This window comes from Pleuronectes platessa, chromosome 1, assembly GCF_947347685.1.
Source record: "Pleuronectes platessa chromosome 1, fPlePla1.1, whole genome shotgun sequence".
In the NCBI taxonomy this organism is placed as follows: domain Eukaryota; kingdom Metazoa; phylum Chordata; class Actinopteri; order Pleuronectiformes; family Pleuronectidae; genus Pleuronectes; species Pleuronectes platessa.
The window spans coordinates 1,409,664-1,436,588 of NC_070626.1; the positions used below are offsets into that span (position 1 = coordinate 1,409,664).

Below are 26,925 nucleotides of genomic sequence, written 5' to 3' on the forward strand. Positions count from 1 at the left end.
AAATTGTAATAATAAATAGTTAATTAGAAAAATTAATTAGAAAAAAAAAATGCTAATTTAATTAGCAGTTTACTACTTGGAATTTAAACACTTGTAATGTTTCATCTAATCTACTCTTCCATTTGACATAATCTGTCTTTTGATATTTTTAACTATATCACCCACAGTATGTGTTTTCTGTGTTTTTCCATCAAGGTACACATCATAAACACTGATACATTTGTAACTGTTAATATTCTGTGCCTACACATACTGTATCTGGAAAAACAGTGAGGTCAAAGTGCCAACTTGTAGGAACTGTCCTCTAAGTTTATAAGACAAACAAGAGTCATGAAGGTGCAATAATTACAACATTGCACCTTGGAGCTGTTAGGTTCGTAATAACTTTGGTATCATAATAGCTTAACATATCTAACAAAAAGAGACAGGGGTGTGATGAACAGATGAATTAGGAAAACAAAACAAAAATACTTAATTAGGAGTAATTGTAGTTGTGCTTGCTTATAATTTTACTATACAATCACACGTTATAGGAACCATTGCAGTTGAACTCACTTTTGAGTGTTGCTGACAGTACACTAGGCGACTGTAGTGGCTCAGGAGATACGATAGGTCATCCACTAACCAGAAAGTTGTTTGTTTGATCTCTAGCTCCTTGGGAAAGATACTAAACCGACGACAGTGTTTAAGTGATGTATGATTGAGAAAGTGCCGCACATATTTGCATTATATGATTGTGTGTGTGAATGGGTGAATGGCAAAACTGTAATGTAAAGCGCTTTGAGTGGTCTTTAAGAAAAGAAAGCGTGATATGATTACAGTCAATTTATAATTTAAAGTGGTGCCTAATGGCCTGTTTACAAGCTGAATGATCATGAGATTAGTAATTCCTGTTACCTCATTGGCAGTGTTTTTATCCATGAATGTATTCATAATTGTAGCCGTAATTCTATTCCTAAAATGTATTCGTCACTATTTTAGTGATGATTTTAGCAGATATTGTGCACTATTGCTCAATCCAAGATTATTACTGTTGCTTTGTTCGTGCCAGTGTTAATTTTGGCAGATATTTTTGATTTAGTCTTAGTCTTAGTCTTTTGACGAAAATGCATATTAGTCACATTTAGTCATTTTTATCCTTCTTAGTTTTAGTCTAGTTTTAGTCTACGAAAACGAATTACACTTTAGTCTAGTTTTAGTCGATGAAAACTAAATACATTTTAGTCTAGTTTTAGTCACATTTAATAGCCAAATTAAACTCCTTTTCTTCCCTTCTCAGGCCCAGGGACCCTGTGTTGTGTCTAAAACTGCAAAATAGTCCAGCTTGCAGTACTTTGGTTGTCCATTAGTTATCCCTACCAGCATAGGTCTATAGCAGGGGTCGGCAACCTTTACTTTCAAAAGAGTAATTTTGCACCCTCTTCCCCCAAATAAAATTTGTCTGGAGCCGCAAAAAATATTTGATAACAAAGCTAATAAAGTTTAATATAAAGTTATACTATACTAAACTATAGTTTGTTGCATTTAAGAAATTATAAAACGACAATAAAGAAAACTCTTGACATTTTATTGCTATTTGTACCTGTTACAACAAAGAAAAACACAGAACACTTATGAAGAGAAGAAAATACACAGGCAAGTGTAGGCCTACTTTGAAATAAATTAAACACAGAACTTTGTAGGGCTATTTGAATAACAAGTACCCTATTTTGAAATAAATAAAAACATATAGCTGCAGCCTAATAGCTTAAAAATATATATTTAGTTTTAAATGTGAAAACAAAAAGTGAGAGCAGGTTAGACTGGAGGCGAACACAGAAACTGAAGATCGGTACAAACCACCTGCAGCTTCTGCTCTGATCAAGAAGCTACTGCGCTGATCTCTGATCAGCTGAGACCAGAGAAACTCTGTGTTTTCACTGTTTCCACTGTTAAGAAGCAGCTTCACATGGACGAGCTCAGATCTTGTGTCTCTCTGAGCGAGTGAGCGGGCGGGGGCGGAGCCTCGGGACCAGTGCGCTATCTGGGGCGCACACACACACACACATACACACACAGACACACTCACTCGCCCGCTCCTGATACTTCATGACGGCCTGATACGATGATGTTTAAATAAATTATTGTGACTTAGTCAACCACCAACATTTTCGTCTCGTCTTGTCTCGTCAACGAAAGTTAAAAACAGATTTAGTCATAGTTTTTATTTTCAAAGAATCGTTTTCGTTACGTCTTCGTCTCGTCTTCGTCATGGAAAAAAGATCGTTAACGAATATTTTTCGTCATCGTTTTCGTCAACGAAATTAACATGGTTCGTGCACTGTTGTTATAATCAATAACACTGATGGACAGCGCTACTGGCAGGCAGAAAATGTACACTTTCCACTGAGTAGAAATTAACTGATGTTAGATGATAATTCACAGCAACAAGGGATGACTACTATGTTTCACACAGTAATCTCATCATAAAAATGTGAACTTGAGTGGTTTTATTATTAGAATCCTTTAATAGTCCCACAGTGGGGAAATTTGAGGGTTTACAGCAGCAGCGCAGGTACAGTGCAACAAGAGCAAAAGAAAGAGCAAAACAACATAGTAAGAAACAAAAACAACAATGAGCAAAAAAGTATATATCCTATGATTTTAAAAACCACAAACCCCATCATGCTACAATATAGAATAATAATTTGATGAAAAGCTTAGGTAATCTGTGAATTTTTATTAATCAACGAATATATTTTTTTAGTTGTAAACCACAATCTGTCACCATGCTTTGACAATGCTGTTCAATCCACGTTGGATCTACAGATTATAGAACGGCTTAGGCAGTTAATGCTTTGCAACCTGCATTAAAGATAACCCTCAGTCTGAGCTAGGGTGTTGACTTTTCCTGCAGATTGGTTTAGATATACTTACTTAAAACCGGAACAATGAGTCATGATGACATGAACACAATCAATCAATCAAATTATATTTGTATAGCCCATATTCACAAATCACAATTTGTCTCATAGGGCTAAACAACTTGCAACATCAACTGTCCTTAACCGTCAGTCAGGAAAAAATAAACCTTAAAAAGTTTACATGTTACATCTGACGGTTCCCTCTCCCAGGATGGACAGAACTGCAATAGATGCTGAGTAACTGGAAGAGGAAATTCATCCTCGTCTTATATGTTTTTTCAGCACACACGAATGTTTTCATCCCTGAAAATAGACTGTAAAGTCTGTTCCCTGAATCCTTTTAAGTTGTTAGAGATTCATCAGGATTAATAGGATAAGGATCCTAGCAAAGCTGCATCCAATGGTTACTTTTCTCCAGCCTGCTGTAAAATGTGTAGTGACTTAGCAATTACATTTGTATAGCGTATATAAACATTATCATTAAGCACTTAAGACAAGACCTTAAACATTGTAGAGAAACCCAATATTTCCCACAATGAGCAAGCGCTTTAGTGTGGGGAAAGAAAAAAAGTGTCTTATTAACTGGAAGAAACCTCCAGCACAGGCATCTTCAGTTGCCCGCAACATGACAGACTAACTGATAAAAATTCGTTTTCGTATTATGAACGTGAACGTGACTGACGTTCAGGTTGTATTTTTAAATCCCAGTATCAGGCCATCATGTGAAATAACAGGAGCGGGCGAATGCGTGTGTGCTCCCAGACAGCTCCGCCACCTTGCCCTGGCTCACTTGTTCAGAGAGACACACACAGTGAGATCAGCGCTCGTTCACTTGAAGCAGCCGGTCGGTGACTTTGTTCAAGAACAGTTTTTCACTGTTGGTAACAGTGAAAACACTGAGTTTCTCTGGTGCAGTTGGTTTGTACCGAGCTGGAGTTTCTGTCTCCTCCGCCACTCTGACCTGCTCTCACTTTAACTAATAAACACCCATTAGTTATTAGGACCTGATGAGTACATGAAGTAAGTTAGTGTTTGTTTGCTCAGTACCAGTGACGAAACTTTGATTTCAGAGGTGGGGGGGACACAAATATTTTTTATAAAACTCTTCAGTTCACTGTGTTTTCTAGTAGTTCTTCTAGTTTTCTGTTGCTACTTTTAAGTTTACTGTTCCCTTTTTTGGTTTGTCTGGTTGTAAAGCATGTAGCAAAACATTATCACCCAATTCTGTGTTTCACCTTGTTAGTCAACTTCACTCCATCTCAGTAGCACCAATTTTACACTTATTTTTGGAATATATGGTAAACAGACCTCATTTACATAGCACTACCCAGTGGTGGGCAGGTCAAACTGGCAGGAATATCACAGGTGGGGAGAAATTGAATAAAATGTCCATAATTCAGTGTAAGTAGTCAAGTGATCAAATTTATTTAAAATTAATGTAACACAGAACCACTGTCATTTTAGGCAGTTATAGTAGTTTCTCGTCTTGTTAAGCCTTACAGGATGATCGTGGCAATTAAGGTGTGAAAGGGTGTATATTTATAATTACACGGTTTGTCTGATAACACTGTATTTGTTATCTCTTTGTTTCTTTCACACAGTGACGAGGTTAACAGATCCACCAGCCTCAGTTAGTATATTTGCGGCTTCTCAGCTACATGAAGCTTCCAAACACATGTTGTCTTCGGTCATTGGCAATGATGAATTCCTGGCAGAGTTTCTTCCTGTCCAAGGCATCAATCCTTTCTTGGTGTATGTGACAAACTGTGGTTGTGATCTGATTTCAGTGGCTATATCTCTGACAATGTAGTTTGCCATTATGCTCAACATCTCATTTTGGATTTTGGGGCTTGTGTAATCATGAGAACGTGAATTAAGCCACTCGAACAGCACGGAGTCATCATCTGATCTCAACTTGAGTAACTGAGAAAGATTTCCTTCCTCAGATTCATTGCCTCTGAGAGCCAGGCCTTGTCTGCCTAGGAATTGCACACAGCTCATGATCTTCATCAAGCATGCCCTTGCCTTTTGCTGTGATGCTGCCAATGCACTAGAAAGCTGAGAATTAATTGGATTTGCTTTTTGACAATGTGTAGTAACTGCAAGCTTATGAGACTTGCTTTTTATATGATCTGTAAATTTCTCCACAGCCTTTTTCCAATTTCTGAACCCAGCAGAGACAAATGCTGAATCAGTGTTTTTCGCCAGTGAAGACTTGTCAAGTTGAAACACAGTAAAAGCACAGGACTCCATTCACATTATGACTGTAATGAATCCAAGGAAATTCTTTAAACCATTTCTCTTGGAAATGTAGGGTTCTGTTTGCAAGTTTTTGAACCGCTATTTCTTTTGGATTGGGCTGATATGGCTGAGTTATCTGATCTGGCCCTGCTCTTTCACCTTTTTCTCCTTTATTGCCTGAGCATCCACTGACCCCTGGCTGCTGCTGATCCAGCTAAGATAGACATAACAAAAGGTGGAATATCTATGAGCAACTTATAATTTAATTAATTACAATAATGACGTTGAACTTTGTTGTTGATGTTTGAACTTTGAAAGCTCTGATACAGATTATCATCACCCTAACATTTGTCACAATGTTTAATCTCATAACTAACATATGTTTATTCTTTCAACCTCACCTGTGAGCCTCCAGCCTCTTCTCCTCTATCTCCTCCAGCCTCTCCTGCTCTCCCTCCTCCAGCCTCTTCTCCTCTATCTCCTCCAGCCTCTCCTGCTCTCCCTCCTCCAGCCTCTCCTCCTAGATCTCCTTCTGCATCTCTACTATCCGTCACCTGACAAAAATATATTGATGCATGTGACATGAGCAGTGGGACAGTTTGGGGTGCAACAATCATCAATTTTAATGATACGGTTATAGAGGAAAAAACTTTTTTTTTCACAATTATTATGAGTATTGATGTATAAAATCACATTTGTAATCCGAGGTTTTATTGTATTTTTCCCTAAATCTTTCATTGTTAGTGTTTTACAACATAACATGTTGCTGCTTTTCAACATAAAAAATAATACATGAAAATAAGTGTATCTCTTTGGCATTAAATATAAGCTTTTTAAAATCCGTTGCATTGTTGAGGCTCTACTGTTATAATAATAATGATAATAATAATAATAACAACAACTAGAACATTTCTAAAGAAATTTTGTCAGGGCCTGGTGGAGCCCACCAATCAGAGCAGAGCAGTCACCCGCAGCGGCTCCTGTGACATTTGACACCGCTGAGAGACAAACCACTGAAACCGAAGCATTTTTGGCCAAACTGTAGTTAGTTCCTATCATTGAACCGGCTTCACTGTGAGCATCCTGAGCTCTTCCTGAAGCCTTACAAGATTACTGAGAGCTTTGTAATTGATGAGGAGGATCTTGAAGTGGACGTGCTGCTTTATTGGGAGCCAGTGAAGGTGTCGCAGGATGGTGTAACGCATTTCTTTGAGTAACTTACACTTTGACTTTGAAAGAAGTCGCTTATGTCCACTTTTCTTTTTTTAGACATCCTGGCTGCGCCTAATTACCAAACACACACACACCGATTCAAACGTTAATTTAAATGAAACCTCTGATATTACAATCCTTCCAGCTGACGTGGCCCAGGCAAAACAAACGCCCAACTTACAGCGGAAGATTAACACGGCCTCCTCCCCAACTGGCAGACCAGTGTGCGTCCTGGTGCTGTTTATAACCTGATGGAGTGACAGCGGGGATGGCCAATCACACAAGGAATGCAGAGCCAATGGAGGAGCTTGTGGGCAGGTCTAAACGAAAGCAAACTGGCTTCAGCTCGAGCGGCCGTTTTCCGCTTGGTCCTAGTGCCTGACGAGTCTCTGTTTACCATAGCGTAACATGGTTTTCCGGACGGTGAAAACTGCAGGGGACCAGAACGGCCTTTTGAAAAAGCGCAGGGGACATGTCCCCTGTGTCCCCCCCCCCCAAATTACGTCCGTGCTCATTACAACACGAGGAGATGAGAATTTTGAAAAAAAAAAAATGAAAATTTAACGCTGAGCAATGAAAACATAATTCCCAGCATCATGCACACTACATCTTATTCTAAAGAACAATTCCAACTGCACTATCTCATGTATCGAGACATTTCACCCCAGCCAATGTAGAAGGAAAGGCTGTGTACATTTGCAAATACTGTGCAAAGACCTATGTTAAGAATGACACAAAGATGCAGAAGCATATAGTCAAGTGCCAAAAGTTTCCTCAGGGCTCAAATCAGCCTATGACAAAACAAAATGTTTATATTTATGTGTGTATATGACAAGGTAAATACAGTTAGTATAAATTACACAAATAATTCCCGTTAATTCCCGTATATTCCCATGGAAAGCTTCCAACTTTTAATATTCCCGGAATTTTGCAACCCTAATAACACATAACGCATTATAAGTTTGTCACAAGACTAGGAAATGTAGGTGGACGTGGGGCAAGCAGCTTACAGTCCCATCACATATTGTCACTACTAACCTAAGACCAGACCTGATACTCTGGTCCAACATCCTGCGAAAGCAATAATTTTACCTGTGGAGGTTGGCTGCAGGGGTTTTATTGGGCCATCCAGCATCAGCACTGCATGAAAAGAAGATTTAGTTAGTTGTCAGTAAGTGTCGCAGAAAATTTTGGGAGAATTTTCGGTAAAAGGCTGTTCACAGGAATCTGCAGGCAGCACAGAAAACTGTCATGAATTGACAGTTTCTGGCAGTTTTACAAGCCTGGGAATGTTTGGAGGTGACCGCCCTGCTCCTAAGCCTAGGGGAGGCTTTCAAATGCAAATGACAATGCTCTGAGCTTTACAATTTCAAATCAGGATAGTTTCACTCAGAGCAGACAACACCTTTTTCTAAAAGGTTTCAACTAAACTATCTGGCGTAAGCGCGCCAGGCTTAACATAAATATAAAACCTGAATTTGTAAATTGTTTCCCTTAAGTAAGTAAGTGTGCTATAATGAATATCATTGTATACCATGAGCAAAGGTCAATGCTATGAAAAAAAAATTGTAACAGTGCACTTTATTTCAACATTTTATTATAATCCAAAACAATGAGGCTCAGTAAGTCTGTTTCCCTGAACAGGACTGACAACCCACCTCTTCCGGCTTAATTGCCCATGAACACTATCCCAAACCTCAACCACTGTGCAGATTGGCATGATTACAGTTACTTTTTCTTTTGTGTTGGTTAAATGCACAGTGGATGTGTTAACCACACATCTACCAGCAATCCGCTCAACAGGAGGAAATTATGCTGGGTATGAGGTTTTTTTGTGCCCTGGAAGCTCCAAAGTTCTACTCGCTTTCCATAAAAATATCTGTCCGGATGGGGAGCACCATATTCACATGTCCATGGAAGAGGCGGTGGACTAGTGGCAGAAACTTGGACTATGGGCAGAAAAGGTCTCTGGTTTGTCTCTGGTTCGACTCCACGGAGAAAAAACTAAAAGACGAACCTTGATCTGTCCAAAAATCCAAGAGGATTCTTCCTACCCTGTCTAGTGCCCCTGAGCAAGGCACCTTACTCCCCCAGCATCTGCTCCCCGGGCGCCGTACATGGTCAATTTCTTGCTTTCTGTGCTCTGTGTGTCCTGCACCAGATGGGTCAAAAGCAGAGGTTAAATTTCCCTACCTGCATGTCTGTGCATGTGTTTGGGACTAATAAATGCACAAAAAAAAGCTGTTCACTATGCTTAAATTCCCTCATAATTTGATTGTTGTTATAAACTTTCTCAGTATTCCATGCCTCAAATATGAGGCTACAAACACAGAACCGCAAGAATCATGCAAGTACATTTACTTAACACCAGAAAGAATAGACTGGTCCTCAGTCACATACTCATCCCATATAAAAGTACATTTGAAAACTATTATGCTTCAAATGTGAAAAGGACATTTGTGAAGTTTTACTCAGAAAACGTCCCGTCAGTCGTTAGCGTCATCACCTGAGGGCTCGTCCAATCACATTTTTGTGAATGGAGCGTCTTTCTCCCGCAGACATGAAACTTCCGGCTCGTGTTTGCGAGGACCAACGAGTGACTCTGTTTCCGGGGTAGATAACTTGCTGAAGTCGACTAGACACTGTTTCTCAGGAGGAGAGGATGAGTGCTTGGGAAAGCAAAGCCGTGGTCCTAGTGTGGCCGAGAATAGGTGAAGAAGACGGGCGCACAGCACCAATTTTTACGGTAAGCTACAAGCGTGTTAACAACGGTTGGATTAGCAAGAAAGTTTCTAAAATAAGAATAGAGCATCGAGTGCCTGTGCAGAAGTAGCGCATGTTTAAATATGTATGAACTGCTTAAATTTAACAGTTTGTTCTTGTTAAGTTTTCATAAACGTGACTTTTTGTCCTGTTGTATTTTGAAGAAAAAAAATCTCTGTCTCTTCACACCGCTGATGCAAATGGCCAGCACCACGAACCGGATGAGGGTAGGATTAAAGAAGAGATGCGCTGTGCTGTATAAAATAAATTCTCCAGGTTTACTTTATCTGATCAATTTCATCATCGTGTTTTCACAGCCTGAGCCAACACAACAAGGCAGTTACTGCACATTAGGCCTTGACTCGCTGCAGGTCCGGATTTGCAGTGCGGAAAATGACGCCATTTTATGTAAGTAACTGTTTTTGTGTGATTCTGTTTTGTTGCTTCCAACGGTGATGCAGCGAGGCTATTTCCATTTATTAATAATATACTCATGTTACTCATGTTGTTTTCCAGCTGCCTGTACTATGACATACTAAGACCCACTATGAGCCAGTATGAAGGAGCTTCTTGTACATCCAACCACAGCTTGCAGCTCTTGTAGCAGCATTTAGAAGTTTTGGAGTCGACAGAGAAGAAAGAGGGTAAGGTTAGATTCATTAGATCAGTGATTCTCAAATGGGGGTATGCGTACCCCTGGGGGTACTTGAAGGTACTCCAGGGGGTACTTGAGATTTTTTTTAAATAAATTTAAAATTAGCATCCAATCAAAAATCCTTGAAAAATTGTTATTTAACAAATATTTAATAAAATATAAGTGTAAGTTCATGAACTCAATTTTATATTCAGTAGGCTTTTCAATTTAATTATGCCGATGGTTTGACCCAACCTGGCACACGCCACCTGTCATCACCTGTCATAGCCTGCCTTGAAAACTTCAACAATGGAGTCGAGTTGAAGTGCAACAGCAATGCTGCTGAAACACGGAGGGACAAGTACCAAAGAAGGCGAAACCAGAGCAGAGAGCCTTCCCTACGTAAAAGTTTTCCATTGTGAAGTTAATGATTCATAACAAGAAGTCCGCGTCTCTACCGGTACCCTTTCAAAATAAAAGCATGTAATACAAAAGCGGAAATGAAATTGTATGACCTTAAAGCGAGCAAATATTTCACAATAAAATAACAGAAAGACACTTATTAACAATAACATAGACTGGGTTATTTTCACTTTTTGTTTTTTCTGTTGGGAGAGATTAGCCAACAGTGACATTAAGCCACCACATCTTCAGTGGTATCTCCAGACAAAACATGAAAGTCATGTTGCTAAGCCACCTGAGTTTTTTAAGAGGAAACTTTCTGAATTCAGGTCATCTCAAGACACGATGCGAAAAGCCTCCCAGAAGCAAACGGAAAGAAGCTACCTGTCAGTATTCTTTTCGATCCTTAAAGAAGATATTTTAAGATGATAAATATTTAAAAAGAGAGCTAATCTTTTATTTAAAACTAAGTTAATGATTTATTTTTATTTTTGGGAATTGTGTTTAGCTATAATTAAGTTCATGAGTTCAGTTTGAGAACATATCTTTATTATGATCCCAAAAGAGGTCACTTTAAGTTGATAATTATTTTGATGTGCACAAATCTTCATTTATATTGAGATAATAATAAAAGTCTTTAGTTATTTTTATATCTTTTTATTTCCAAATAGTTCAAGAGAGACCACTACAAATGAGCAATGTTATGGACATTGATGGAGTTTTAAATTTGAATGTGTCTAGTTACAAGGATTAATAAATCACATTACATCTTTCTTTCAACAAAAAATGCTTTGTGCTGGTTAGGGGGTACTTGGCAGAATTTTTTTTTTCAAAGGGGGTACGTCACTGAAAAAAGGTTGAGAACCACTGCATTAGATCATTGTTACATTTATAGGTGTATGTTGTCATGGAACTGTGCTAATTGTAATGATTGTGTTTACAGTTGACAGCGGGACAGATGACATGGATAAACACTGGGGCAGATTCGGACAGAGTCCCACAAAGAACGTATGACCAAGAGGCGGCAAAGAGACATTTCAAGCTTCACATGATTAGTTTTTCACTAGCTAGGCCAATTGTGTTTGTACAATATTTAATAAAGCTTTGAATCAACATATACCTTGTTCATGTTTTTCCCCTGTACAATATGTTCAATATATTACATCAAGCATCACATGAATGCATGTATAATCTTCATTAACTGCAGTGCTTTTGGTAAAGGCTTACTGATAAATAATAATATATATAAATTATTAGTAACAACTGTATATTAATTAATATCATTAATATTGTGTGGAAGGGGTTTACCCATGTGTACTACAATGATCCAGGGTGAACAATAGCAGAAGATCTACCAGCCAATCACTATTGACTTTTCGTTTCAAGGGTCTGTGGTTTTATCCAATGGTGTCTCGAGAGAAGCTCTCACCAGCGGCTTCACTCTTATTCATATGCTAATTAGATTGCACCTTCGCTCCGTGGCTCCCTGGCGGCTCTCCTCCTTTCTTCTCCAGACCTGTTGTATGTTTCCGCCCTTTACCACCCGTTATTGTCGCTGGCAAGCGCGGAACTCGTGTCCTGTAAATAGGCACTAACTGGCGGGAAATTTGGGTGAATTCCGAGAGGTTTCCTCTGACGGAAATTCAGCTTTTCGTCTAGTGCAGACTGTTCAGCTATCTGGGAATCCACAGAAAAGGCCCTGCGCCAGATCATAAAATAAACATCACGGACTAAAGAACGCTGCAACCAATGGGTCAACCACCTTTCCAAGAATTTTGGATATGAATGGGGGTTTTGAAATGTGGACAGGGCTTGACAATTATCGCATGTGCAATACAGTGTTGATGAAGTCAGGAATTGAAATATGCTGAAAATTGCTAATTAGAATGACAGGGGTAGGATACTGCGATATTTTGGTTGATGGTGATGGCTGGTGCAATGTGGGTTCTAATGTCCAGTGTACTCTCTGTACTGGTTGTTAAAGGGGACATATTATGGAAAAATTCCACTTTTGTAGTGCTTCTACACGTTAATTTGGGTATCTGACATGTCTACCGACCCAAAAACTCTGGAAAAATACACTCCCGCGATTTGGTGTGGTTCCTTTAAAGGGGACATATTATGCCCATTTTACCACAGTTGATATGGTTCCTTGGGGTCTTTAACATATGTGACATGTTAAATATGTAACATATTTTGGTTAAAATACCACAAGGATCATTTAAAATGAGCCCTCCTCAGAATGACCTGTTTTGAGTGCCCCGCCCCCCTCACCCCCAGTGAGCCTGGCTGCGAGAGCCCCAGCTCCCCAGCGCAGCCCCGCAGTGGGAGCAGTGGGAGCTCCCGTATGCTTCTCTCGTCACATGCCAAAAGGGAGTCTCTCTTACATGCCCCCCCCCCTCCCCCATCTCATCCCCTCCGCCCCCCTACACTTATTATAGATACGATATTTGCCAAAGCACTTCATTGGCGGTGGCGGTGTGGCCTAGTGGTTAGAGTGGTGGTTCTCCAACAAGAAGGTTGCCGGCTCAAACCCCACTCTCTCCCATCTGCATGCCGAAGTGTCCTTGACAAGATACTGAACCCCTAAATGGCCCCTCATAAATGTTGAGTGTACTAATTGTAGGTCGCTTTGGACAAAAGCGTCAGCCAAATGTAATGTAATTTCGTTTTTGCAAACCTCGGATACACCTGAAATAGCTAGCTAGCAGCATGAAGCAAATGAAGCACTCAAGATGTGCTGTGGCCAACTACACAGATCCGCACAGATCTGTACATCTGTACAGCCGACACGGTGCAGTTGTTTTGATGGCGTGTTATCAACTTTAATGCCACGCCACGGAAACACATTAGGGAGATCAGAACTTCAAAATAAAACAGGAAACACAGAACTTAAACAGATAACTATGACAGTATGTGATGCTTTCTGATTAATGACTAAAAGAAGCATATGCAGAGTGAAATGTCATCAATATCGTTTAAAATCCTTTTTCAGTGTGTTTCCTGGCGCGATACGCTCGTGTCAAGTGCAAAAAATTGACTCGACGCCGAAAAGATCGCTGCATGTTGCTAGGCCGCCTTGGCGCAGTGCGGCGCCAGGGCCGGTCTTTCCTACAGGCGACATAGGCGGTTGCCTAGGGTGCCACACAGAGGGGGGCGCCAAAAACTGCGCCGAGCACAAAAAAAGAGTTTTACAAAATATTGTATTTAATCACTTTAACAGTAATTTAAGTGGTTTCATTAGAGAAATCAGTGAATGACCGCAGCACTCAGGAGGAACGTTTGGCACGGGAGCAGTTGCACCTGTTACTCCCCTGGTGTAGGGGAAACCAGAGACATAACATGTGGTGCTTCTCCCATTCTCCCACTCCCAAGCAGGCCAGTGTCACAAGGTATTTTTGTTTAGGGGTAGCTTTTTATTTTAACTTCAGAGGAAGAGAAGGCCAACACAACAAACAAAAACAATCTATTTCCCTACCTTCCTTCTACAAACCAAAAATGTTAACAAAAAGACAAAAGCTTACCTAACTCTTCTTTTTCTCAAACACAGGAGAAAAAAAGGGTAAAAGAAAATGGCTTCTCCCTCCTGCAGGGCTACCACACACAGTTTATCTATTTTCATACATACGCAACACAACAATAATTCAGCCTGACACTGGTCCCAGTTGGATCTGGGAGAATTGGTGGAGAGAGGAAGACTGCAGTCAGTCACTGGTTCAAGTAGGCTCCTCTCTTCACTCTGGCCAATCCTGGAGCAGCAATCAGGCGGCTCACGCCAATCAGCAGGTCCAACCTGCTAGCAATCAGGCACCCACACACTCACTCAAGAAGACTGCTCACACTCTAGCAGGAGGAACAGAACAGTAACATATATACACAGCCAGGGTCGTAACATCTCCCCACCTGAAAATCGTTGTCCAACCTCTTTTTATAACGGATCTCAATGTTGAAGTCGCTGGTTACTGTTCTGCATCTGGGTCAAAAACACTAACGGGTTGTGGTCGGAGAACACGACTGTAGGCACCGAGCTGGAACCAAGGTACACCTCGAAGTGCTGTAGCGCCAAGAGAAGGGCTAAAGCCTCTTTCTCGATGGTGCTATAGTGAAGCTGATGTTTTTTGAACTTCCTTGAAAAATAGCAAATCGGGTGATCAACGCCACACTAATCCTCCTGTAGGAGCACCGCGCCCGCACCGAGAGCGCTGGCGTCTACCTCCAGCTTAAAGGGACGTAGAAAGTTCGGAGCGGCCAGAACCGGAGCGCTGCAGAGGAGAGCTTTGGCGGCCTCGAATGCCGCCTGACATTTCTCTGACCACTTGAATTGGGTTTTTGGGCTTGCCAAGCTTGTGAGCGGAGCTACTACCTCAGAGAAATTCCTACAGAAGGCCCTGTAGTACCCCGCCATCCCCAGGAACCGACGGAGCTCACGACACATTTGGGGCACGGGAAAATCAATGATGGCTTGCACCTTTACTCTCACTGGGCAAACCTGACCTTGCCCCACCTGTTTGCCCAGATATGTAACGATGGCCTTTCCGAACTCACATTTCGCTAGGTTAAGGGTTAAGGGTAAGGGAAGCGGCACACAAATGGTCGAAAATCGTACGGAGGGTTTTTACATGTTTGGTCCAAGTAGATGAATATGCCACAATGTCATCTAAATAGACTTCACAGTCACCTATTCCTCACAGGACAGTATTCATCAGCCGCTGGAAGGTGGCAGGTGCATTCCTCAGTCCGAACGGCATGACGGTGTACTGTAAGAAATGATCAGGCGTGACAAAGGTGCTGATCTCGGACCCACGGCGAGTTAGTGGGACCTGCCAGTACCCTTTCAGGAGGTCTAACTTTGTCACATACTTGGCAGATCCTACGCGATCAATGAGGTCATCCATGAGCGGCAACGGGAAGGAGTCTGGCTTGGTATTGGCGTTAACCTTACGGTAATCATTACAGAAACGTGGGGTCTGGTCGGACTTTGGGACAAGTGTCGATGGGGAACTCCAAGAGCTACTGCTTGGGACAGCAAAACCGTGATCAAGAAGGTATTGTACTTCTTTTTGCATCATGGCACGTTTTATTGGATGGACACGATAAGCCCGCTGTTTAAGAGGTTTGTGATTTTCAACCACAATATCATGTTTGATTACATTCGTTTGGGTGGGAATGTCACCAAAGAGAGTCGGAAAGTCTTGGATGAGACCACGTATATCGGACCTGGCGGAGTCGAGTAGATGTTCAAGGTAGACATCTAACTTACTCAAAACCTCAGAATTTCGGAGGCGCACAGGGGACAGAGTTGTGCCTGTCATTCAGCCCATCATCCGCGGCATTGTATGGGGGCTGTATGACAGACATGGAGGCTACAGGTGCAACAACAGGGGACGGGTCGGCACAGTTCTCACGACCCACATACTTTTTAAGCATGTTGATGTGGCATACGCGAGTTTTCTTTCTGCGGTCAGGTGTTAGGATTACATAATACGTCTCCCTGAGTTTTACCGATCAACCAGGTAATGGTGCAGACGTAACGGACCGCGCACAGTGTGCCCAAAAACTAGATCGGCTGGACTAAAACCAAGGGACTCTTGCGTCGTTCATACATACGCAGAATTTACGAAGCAGGCTTTTGAGTGTTTGGTGAAACCTCTCCAATGCACCCTGGCTCTCTGGGTGATAAGCACTGGAGGTACGGGGCTTAATATTCAACTCGATCATGACCTAGGCAAATATTTTGGACATAAAGTTTGAGCCTTGGTCGCTTTGGATATGTCTGGGAAGGCCGAATGTGGAAAAGAATTTGACTAGTGCCTTCACGATGACTGGGGCTTTCAACGAGCGCAGTGGGACTGCTTCAGGGTACCGGGTGGCGGCACACATTATGGTGAGGAGGTATTGGTTACCGGATTTTGTTTATGGAAGGGGCCCAACGCAGTCAACAATGACATGCTCGAATGGCTCTCCGATGACAGGGATTGGCTTTAATGAAGCAGCTGGAATCACCTGATTGGGTTTACCGGAGATCTGGCAAGTGTGGCACGAACGGCAGAATTTCACGTTAGATTTAAGTCCAGGCCAGAAGTAGTAACGGAAGACACGCTGATATGTTTTTCTGACACCCAAATGGCCGGACATACTGTGATCATGAGCCAGACTCAGGACCTGAGGACGGAAGGGCTGTGGCACTACAATTTGGCGCACAGACTGGTGCGTAAAAACAGATTCAATAGACCAGTGGTGCATTAACACACCATCAGCAACCAGGTAGGACACAGCCTTTTTGCATGCAGACGTATTTACAAGTGAAAAACAATGGGACAAAGTAGTGTCAATTTCTTGAGCCTTAATTAGCTGTTCCTTGTTTACCGGTAAGTTGAGGGGTTCGTCGTCAGGCTGGAGCTCTGTCACCGGTGCACATATTTCACCCTCGGAAGGTGAGCTTGGTGAGTCAGAGGAGCCCATGAACGAGTCACTCAGATCCACCAAGTCTTCAAATTTCCGTGCCTGAGCACGGGTTATGGCACACACGGGAAACAGGGGAAACGAAACTGGCCCTTCTGGGTCAGAAACACACATATTTACAGTCGGGTTTTCGATTACCTCGGGGTTGGGAAAACTTTCCCTCCTGCTATATCATTACCGAGGATAAAATCCACCCCCGCTATCGGTAACTCAGGACGCACGGCAATCTGGAATTCACCTGAAACAAATTGCGAATGTAACTGAACAAAGTGCAAGGGGGCACGAATAACACTCATTTTCAACCACCATGCCAACACATCCGACCCACAGTAAGAATGCGCAGACAAGGGAAGGATGCTGCCCCGAATGAGTGACTGCATAGCGCCGGTATCCCGCAGGATAGTGATCGATACGCGCTGTTTGTCACCGACCAGAGAGCACGAACCGTCTGAAACAAATGGCCGATTTTTAAACTCTTCCATTAGCAAGAGCTCACGCAGGCCCTCAAAGGTTTCAACTTTGCAGGCTTGGCACCATTTGTCAAACATAGCACCTTTTTCCCTAGCAAACTCCCCATATGTTTGGGTGACAGTTTTTTCACACTTTCAGAATTTTTGTCTATAAGCCTCTGGCACTAACTGATATGCACGCAGCACGGTGGCTTTCATTACCTCATAATTTAAGCTGTCCTCAATTGACAGCGACGTGCACACCTCTTGGGCTTTACCCACGAGCTTACACTGTAACAGAAGAGACCACACATTTTTCGGCCACTTCAACGTAGCAGCGATGCGTTCAAACGCGTTGAAATACGAGTCCACTTCAGACTCTCTAAATGGTGGAACTAATGCGATGTGCCTGCTCACATCAAAACTGTCCTGGGGGGTCGGGAAGGGTGACTGTGTGGTATAGGGACGGCCGCAGCCGAAGCTCCCTGCTCCATCTCAAGAGCCCTCAACCTAAGATGCATGGCCTCCACCTCCAACTCCCTTATGCGCAGAGTCAATGACAATTCCTCTGCAGACATACCAGTCTGTATGGGAAGGGCATGGAGTGGGGCAGGAGTGCCAGCCAGTACACCCTGCTCAGCTCCCGCTACAGGAGCTGGCTCCTCCAACAAGCCCCTTTCAGTCAGTTTATCCAGTAGGAGCTCCTTTAACGCCCGCTTTTTAAATTTGCCTGGCACAGCCACCTCAAAAAACTCTGCAATCAAAATTAAATCAGCTTTCTTACATTTTTTTAATGTCTCAATCGACGGACTTAAAGTAAACTCTTTCAATTTAAACTCCATAATTGCCGTCCCCCACAAAAGAAAAAACTGCCAAACAAACAAGCAGAGATGAGGACAAAAAGAACAATCAAACTCACCCGATTCACGACGACGATCGACACAGAAAAGAATGGACGAGCCCCCAAATCATGTTACGCCCCTGGTCTAGGGGAAACCAGAGACATAACATGTGGTGCTTCTCCCATTCTCCCACTCCCAAGTAGGCCAGTGTCACAAGGTACACTCCTGATCAAAATCTTAAGACCAGTTAAAAAATTGCATGAATTTGCATTTTGCACTGTTGAATCTTAGGAAGATTCTAAGTAGAGCTCCAAAATGCAAAAACAAGAAATGGGAACAAGAGACCAAAAGTTGTGAAAAGGCAATTTATTGAAAACAACAATTTAACTGAAGTAGGCTGTTCATCAGCTGATCAAAAGTTTAAGACCACAGCTAAAGAAAAAAAAAAAAAACTCCTAAAACAGAAATTAAAGTGTCAAAAACTGACTCAGTAATGAGTAGCTCCACCATTATTGTTGATCACTTAAAAAATTCGTTTTGGCATGCTTGATGCAAGTGTTTCCAAAAGGCTAGTGCGAATGTTCCGCCAAGTGGTGAAGATGGCTTCACGAAGGGCATCCACTGTCTGGAACTGAAGTCCATTTTTGTAAACTTCCCTTGCCATCCATCCCCCAATTTTCTCAATTGGATTAAGATCAGGGGAACACACAGGATGGTCCAAAAGAGTGATGTTATTCTCCTGGAAAAAAGTCTTGGTCAGACGGGCATTGTGAATTGGAGCGTTGTCCCGCTGAAAAACCCAGTCGTTACCACACAGACGAGGGCCCTCAGTCATGAGGGATGCCCGCTGCAACATCTCCACATAGCCAGCTGCTGTTTGACGCCCCTGCACAACCTGGAGCTCCATTGTTCCATTGAAGGAAAAAACACCCCAGATCATGATGGCGCCCCCTCCACTTTGCCGCTTAGAAAACATCTCAGGTGGCATCTCCTTGTCATGCCAGTAACGTTGGAAGCCATCAGGACCATCAAGGTAAAAAAAATTCTTGTCAGAGAATAAAACTTTCTTCCACCTTTGAATGTCCAATGTTGGATGCTCCCTTGCAAAGTCTAAACGGGTAATTTCGTGGCGTTGAAGGAGATGTGGCCTTTGAAGAGGTTTCTTCTTTTTGAAGCCCTTCCTTCGCAGATGCCGTCTGATGGTTATTGGGCTGCAGTCAGCACCAGTAATGGCCTTAATTTGGGACGAGGATCGTCCCGTGTCTTGATGGACAGTCATTCGGATCCTCCGGCTCAGCGCCGGTGAGATTTTTTTGGGTCTACCACTTGATTTTTTTGTTCCATAACCCTGAGGATCTTTTAAGAAATGCAAAATGACTGTCTTACTGCGTCCAACCTCAGCAGCGATGACACGTTGTGAGAGGCCTTGTTTATGCAGTTCAACAATCCTACCACGTTCAAAGACGGTGAGCTTTTTTTCCTTTGCCATCTTGAGATCTTCACAGTGTGATTACTGACATGGAATCCAAATTTTTGCACAGATTTTGGCTTTTAAAGGCTGTGGTCTTAAACTTTTGATTAGCTGATGAACAGCCTATTTGAGTTAAATTGTTGTTTTCAATAAATTGCCTGCTCACAACTTTTGGTCTCTTGTTCCCATTTCCTCTTTTTGCATTTTGAAGCTCTACTTAGAATCTTCCTAAGATCCAACAGTGCAAAATGCAAATTCATGCAATTTTTTAACTGGTCTTAAGATTTTGATCAGGAGTGTATTTTTGTTTAGGGGTAGCTTTTTATTTTAACTTCAGAGGAAGAGAAGGCCAACACAACAAACAAAAACAATCTATTTATCTACCTTCCTTCTACAAACCAAAAATGTTAACAAAAAGACAAAAGCTTACCTAACTCCCTAACCCTACCCTAACTTTTTTCTCAAACACAGGAGAAAAAAAGGGTAAAAGAAAATGGCTTCTCCCTCCTACAGGGCTACCATACACAGTTTTTCTATTTTCATACATACGCAACACAACAATAATTCAGCCTGACACTGGTCCCAGTTGGATCTGAGAGAATTGGTGGAGAGAGGAAGACTGCAGTCAGTCAGTGGTTCAAGTAGGCTCCTCTCTTCACTCTGGCCAATCCTGGAGCAGCAATCAGGCGGCTCACGCCAATCAGCAGGTCCAACCTGCTAGCAATCAGGCACCCACACACACACACACTCACTCAAGAAGACTGCTCACACTCTAGGAGGAGGAACAGAACAGTAACATATATACACAGCCAGGGTCGTAACATACCCCGTACTGTCTCTTTGGGGGTAACGTCCGCCCACATGCCAGGTGCAGTCTGGATGAGGAACTGAATGCTCCGTGTCTTTATTGCTGCTGCATTCATCCTGTATTCTACAGGTTAGTATTGGGTGAGAGTCCCCTACGTTAGCTCCTAAAGCTTCGCTTGATCACCAAGGGTGTCATTGAGACGTGTTGACTGGTAAAAACTCAGAAACTCCGCTGGGCAGTGAGGGGAGACACTCGCGCACTAGGTGGAGGGGCTACCTTTGCCTGTATAGGTGTTTATTTTACCTGCACGTCGTCTTGCAGGCGGGTTGCGATAGTATATTGTTTACTTTACAGTGTGTAGTTCAGCTCTGACTGTAATTAAGTCATGTATTGTTGTTGTGCCTTATAAAGACCAGTTATAAGCTCATGTTCAATAGGTCTATATTGTAAATGTTTATATTTCTTTATGAGTGATAATTATATTAAGATGTTTGGAGGAAATGGACACCATAATAATTGAATGTATGTTTTATGCACTTTAAAATGCAGTTACACTCAGAGAAATGCTTGTACTTGAAATTGTGTTTAATTTGAATAAGAGGCAGTCCGGATGAGGAACTGAAGGCTCCGTGTCGTTATTGCTGCTGCATATATGCTGTATTTTACAGATATACTTTGTTGCTGTGGTATCAATCTTGGGACCCATAACATATATCTCCAACCAATATTTTGACATTAAAAAAATGAATATAACATTAGGGTAAAATGACATGCTAGCACATTGAGGCTTATGGTTAGAGTGTGTGTGTCCAAGCAACTTTGACGAAGAAAGAAATAATTGTATAAGTTTTCATGGAAAACTTTCTTTTTTTGGGGGAGGGGGGGGCGCCAGGAGTGAAGCTTGCCTAGAGCGCCAAATGTGCTAGGGCTTCAGCCTCCGGTGTGAACCCGCACAAAGGTTTAACATGGGAGTGGATGGGAGCCAGCTGTTATTTAAGGCTTGGCGCTGCGCTTACGATTTGGATAGCGCGGTACCGTGTTAAAAAAATTGGTAGACGACGAAGGAGACCAGGCTGAAGAAGTGTGTTCATCTGAGGCATCAGAGAAAAGAGACCGGGGGCCCGAGCGCTCTTTGGTGACGTGGTTGATTACGTTAGTGTTATTCATCTGTCCATTATCGTATAAAGCCCCCCCTGACAATTTGATTGGTCCAAACAGCTTCTGTTCGGGGACAGTTTCTCCCCAACGGAGCGATGCCAGACCGAACTTCCCGACCTCAAATGTTGTGGGCGGGGCTAAGTTCGTCTGGCATCCAGGCTACATTTTCTATCCTAACTGCTTTTGTCTGCTCTAGAAACGCATACACTCACTTCACTGTGTTGTTTTCAAGAAATATCCCAATCCAGATTCCTGTGTGAACCCACCTGTGACCTTGAACCCCAGAAGTATCCCCTCATCTGGTTCAGACTCGTTTGCAGAGCTACTGTCAGTTCTGAGCCCAGAGGAGAGAGAGCTACTGGGGACCTTCACAGCCCAGGGCTACCCTGTCCATACTGCCATCATTGCCCTGCAGAGGACAGGTCGGCAGAGCCCAGATCAGGTGAGTCATTCACATACAGTGATACCTCTGACTTTTTCTTTGCTCTCTGCACTTCAAACAGAACTCAGACAGCTATATTATACTGGTCAATACGTGTGTAGTGTGCATGTATGGGCACACATAAAGACACATACATTAAAACATCATATCTGCTGTAAACAGTGGGGTCCAAAAGTTAACATTTTACATGATTCCCACTTTCCGATAATGCCTGTCATGACAATAATAATTGTCGGAAAATATATTGTGCCAGAAATTATTGTGATAAATCATATTCAGTCAAACATAGGTCAAACAAGGTCAAATATTTATTGCAACAGGTAAGTTTGGCATCTAGGCTCCAACTTAATCACTCACCCGGATATGATTATATAGATATTATTGGAGTGATTAGCAGGTACTTGTCACCCACCCTGTCGGAGCCTACAGATGGATGCTGGGGTGGTGGAGGGGCTGAAATAACTGGCAGCAATATGACACAGTCGGGACTCTTGTCTTACATGTCAAGTTTGGACTCGATTGGACCAAATATGTCCGAGGTACAGGACCTTGTGTTTTGATGGTGTTTCATCAAACTTTAACGCCACACCGCGGTCAGACGGTTTTGCTAAAAGTTAATCCTTCAATAACTTTAGATCTCCATTTTGTTGTGATGACGATCGTCTAAATTGTAAGTTGATTTGATGAAAGCTGTAGGAGGAGTACTTAAAAGAAAAAATATGGAATATGACCAAAATGGCCACTAAAGTCAAACTGGCGGGCTTCCTGTTGCGTTATTCATAATGCACTGATGGACTTTTTTGTGCATCTAGTCATGATACACAATAGTCTTTGTTTTTTTTGAGGATCGGTGAATGCTAAATGAGGGGCTTTTCCGTAGGTGGCGCTCTTGAGCCATTTTGCCACGCCATTTTCAAAATACTCCAGAATACGTAAATTTTCGCCGCCTTCGAATTTACTGCAAACTCCTACAACTTTTTGAGCACATTAAAAAACTCAAAAAGCCAATTCATTTAAACTGGAGAAAAATAATAATAACTAGGGCTACGTTGTAGCACTAACGGGCCCGAGCACAGGCAATTTCAAGTCTGTTGCGGTCAGGGAAGAGAGAGCAATCGATGACCAAGCGCACGTCTCTGCCTTGCGTGCGTTTTAAGCTCTGCAGCAAGAATAAACGCTTCACTTCCTGTAGCCAGCAGGTGGCGCTATGATTTTAAGTCATGGTGTCTTTGTAGATGTCATCAGGTCGCGACTCTTGTCTTACATGTCTAGTTTGGAGTCGATGGGACCAAATATGTCTAAGATATAGAAGCTTGTGTTTTCATGGCGTTCATCACACTTTGCCGCCACGCCACGGTCAGACGGTGTGTCAGAAAGTTGTTTCTTTGATAACTTTTTATCTCCATATTGTTGTGATGACACTCATCAAAATTTTTTGTTGATCTGATGAAAGCTCTCCGAGAAGTACATAAAAATAGAACATGTACCAAAAACAAGACATTTCCTGCTGCCACCAGGGGGCGCTGTCATTTTAAGTCAAGATGTTTGTGTTGTTGTCTTCAGGTCGCGACTCTTGTCTTACATGTGTAGTTTGGAGTCCATGGGACCAAATATGTCTGAGATATAGAAGCTCGTGTTTTGATGGCGTTTCGTCACACTTTGACGCCCCGCCACAGTCAGACGGTGTGGCGAAAAGTGTTTTCTTTGATAACTTTAGATCTTCATTTTGTTATGATGACAGTCGTCTAAATTTTAAGTTGATCTGATGAAAGCTCTACGAGAAGTGCATTAAAGTAAAAAATTATGGAATATGACCAAAATAGTCACTAAATCAAAAATGGCGGGCTTCCTGTTGCGTTTTTCATAATGCTCCAAGAGGCTTTTTTGTACATCTGGTGATGATACACAACTGTCTTCAATTTCGTGAGGATCAGTGAATGTTAAATGAGGTGCATCTCCGTAAATGAGGGGCTCTCCGTTGGTGGCGCTGTTGAGCCATTTTGCCACGCCCATTTCCAAATACCCCAGAATACGTAAATTTTCACGACTTTCTAACTTACTGCAAACTTTTACAACTTTTTGAGCATGGTAAAGCCCTCAAAAAGCCAATTCATTAACGACACAGCAAAATAATAATAATAGGAATAATAATAATCATTTCAATTTCAATAGGTCCTCTCACCGATTTCGGTGCTCGGGCCCTAATAAGAATAATAATAATCATTTAAATTTCAATAGGTCCTCTCACCGATTTCGGTGCTCGGGCCCTAACTAGGGCTACGTTGTAGCACTAACGGGCCCGAGCACAGGCAATTTCAAGTCTGTTGCGGTCGGGGAAGAGAGAGCGATCGATGACCAAGCGCACGTCTCTGCCTTGCGTGCGTTTTAAGCTCTGCAGCAAGAATAAACGCTTCACTTCCTGTAGCCAGCAGGTGGCGCTATGATTTTAAGTCATGGTGTCTTTGTAGATGTCATCAGGTCGCGACTCTTGTCTTACATGTCTAGTTTGGAGTCGATGGGACCAAATATGTCTGAGATATAGAAGCTCGTGTTTCGATGGCGTTTCGTCACACTTTGCCGCCACGCCACGGTCAGACGGTGTGGCGAAAAGTTTTTTCTTTGATAACTTTAGATCTTCATTTTGTTGTGATGACAGTCGTCTAAATTTTAAGTTGATCTGATGAAAGCTCTACGAGAAGTGCATTAAAGTAAAAAATTATGGAATATGACCAAAATAGTCACTAAATCAAAAATGGCGGGCTTCCTGTTGCGTTTTTCATAATGCTCCAAGAGGCTTTTTTGTACATCTGGTGATGATACACAACTGTCTTCAATTTCGTGAGAATCAGTGAATGCTAAATGAGGTGCATCTCCGTAAATGAGGGGCTCTCCGTTGGTGGCGCTGTTGAGCCATTTTGCCACGCCCATTTCCAAATACCCCAGAATACGTAAATTTTCACGACTTTCTAACTTACTGCAAACTTTTACAACTTTTTGAGCATGGTAAAGCCCTCAAAAAGCCAATTCATTAACGACACAGCAAAATAATAATAACTAGGGCTACGTTGTAGCACTTGCGGGCCCGAGCACCCGCACGTTGAAGCCTGTTGCGGTCGGTGGAGAGAGCGATCGATGACTAAGCGCACATCATCGATCGAGCATGCACTTCTCCACGTTGCATGCGTTTTGCGCTCTGCGGCAGTAGGTTTGCCAGTAGGTGGCGCCATCACTATTATTACACACAGACTTATAGATCTGTTCAAGTAGCCGCTCTGATGTAGCGTGAGCAGTTTCGTGTCAATTGGAAAATTTTACCACAATGTAATTTTCACACTGATCAGTAGGTGGCGCTATGCCCCTGAACTAATGTTTATATATGGAGCTGTTCAGATCAGGATTGTGATCATAGGTCAGAAGTTTGGAGCCGGTTGGATAAGGCAGTGTGGATTAACAAAGTACTTCCTGTTTCATGGATAATCAGTAGGTGGCGCTATGACACTGAGGAAATATTGACACATAGAGCTGTTCAGGCTTGTACTCTTATCATGTGACAGAAGTTTGGTAGTGATAGGACAATGCACAGTGGACTTATGAAAACATCGTGTCCTTTGGCGAAGGATGATCCTTCGCCGCACCTCAATGTTTAAATGGTTTGAGGAAATGTCACAATTCTGACCTTGATTCAATGACTTGACTGAGCTCATTTGAGCTGTATATCTTAAAGCAGTCAGGAGCAGTTCATCAAAGAGTAAAACATGTCAATTCATGTTGCCACCAGGGGGCGCTGTGATTTCAAGTCATAATTTCTGTGTAGATGTCATCAGGCCGAAACTCTTGTCTTACATGTCTAGTTTGGACTTGATTGGACCATGTATGTTCGAGATACAGATGCTCGTGTTTTGATGGCGTGTAACCAAACTTTAACCCCACGCCACGGTCACACGGTGTGAAGGGAAAGAAATCCCTTAATCAGTTTTTATCTCAATCTTGTTGTGATGACACTCATCTGAATTTGAAGTTGATCTGATGAAAGCTCTACGACAAGTAAATCAAAGTAAAAATGTGGAATAGGGCTAAAATGGCCACTAAATCCAAAATGGCGGGCTTCCTGTTTAGTCTAGCATATCTATCCAAGAGACTTATTTGTTTGTTATGAAAAGACACATGCCCAAATCGATTTTTGTACATGTCGGCCAATCGTAGTGCCGGGGCTGCCCGTTAGGGGGCGCTAGTCAGTTATTTTGCCACGCCCATTCCTTAAAACCATATGAAAATCTTCAGGGGGGGGATGTTGTTGCACACATTTAGTTTGAGTGAGATAGAGCCATGAACACTGAAGTTAGAGCAATTTCGTGTTTCGCGGCGAGTTGATGAACTTTGATGCCACGCCATTAATATGGCGTTTGACGAAAAGGTACAGTTATCTTATGCCTTCATTGTCAATGTCTTGAGACCCATTTGATACAGTTTGACATGGTTGAGGTCAGTGGATGAGGAGGAATACATCCAAGTGTAAGACAAGCAAAAAACAAGACATTTCCTGGTGCCACCAGGGGGCGCTGTGATTTTAAGTCATTATTTCTGTGTAGATGTCATCAGGCCGGGACTCTTCTCTTACATGTCTAGTTTGGACTTGATTGGACCATGTATGTTCGAGATACAGATGCACGTGTTTTGATGGCGTGGAACCAAACTTTGACGACAAGCCACGGTCACACGAAGTGACGGAAAAAAATTCCGTTGATCATTTTTTTTCTCAATCTTGTTGTGATGACACGCGTCTAATTTTTAAGTTGATCTGATGGAAGCTCTACGACAAGTACATTAAACTAAAAATGTGGAATTTGGCAAAAATGGCCACTAAATCCAAAATGGCGGGCTTCCTGTTGCGTTTTTCATAATGCTCCAAGAGACTTTTTTCTATGATTATTCACGTTACACCAGTGTCTAGATTTTGGTGAAAATCGCTTATGTGGAAACCTAAGGGCTGGTTCCAGGGGGCGCTGTTGAGCCGTTTTGCCACGCCCATTTCCAAATACTCCAGATTACGTAAATTTTCACCAATCTCTAATTTACTGGAAAGTTTAAAAACTTTTTGAGCACGTTGAAGCCCTCAAAAAGCCAATTCATTGTTCGGA

At 42.3% G+C, this 26,925-nt stretch overlaps 1 protein-coding gene across 1 annotated transcript in view; it reads left to right on the forward strand.

The window, feature by feature from the left end:
- The window catches only part of ubap1lb (ubiquitin associated protein 1-like b), a 75,920-nt gene that overhangs the window by 33,760 nt on the left and 15,235 nt on the right, over positions 1 to 26,925 (forward strand). The window contains 1 exon segment of the mRNA XM_053426002.1: positions 21,578 to 21,787. Coding sequence (XP_053281977.1) covers positions 21,578 to 21,787 — 210 coding nt within the window.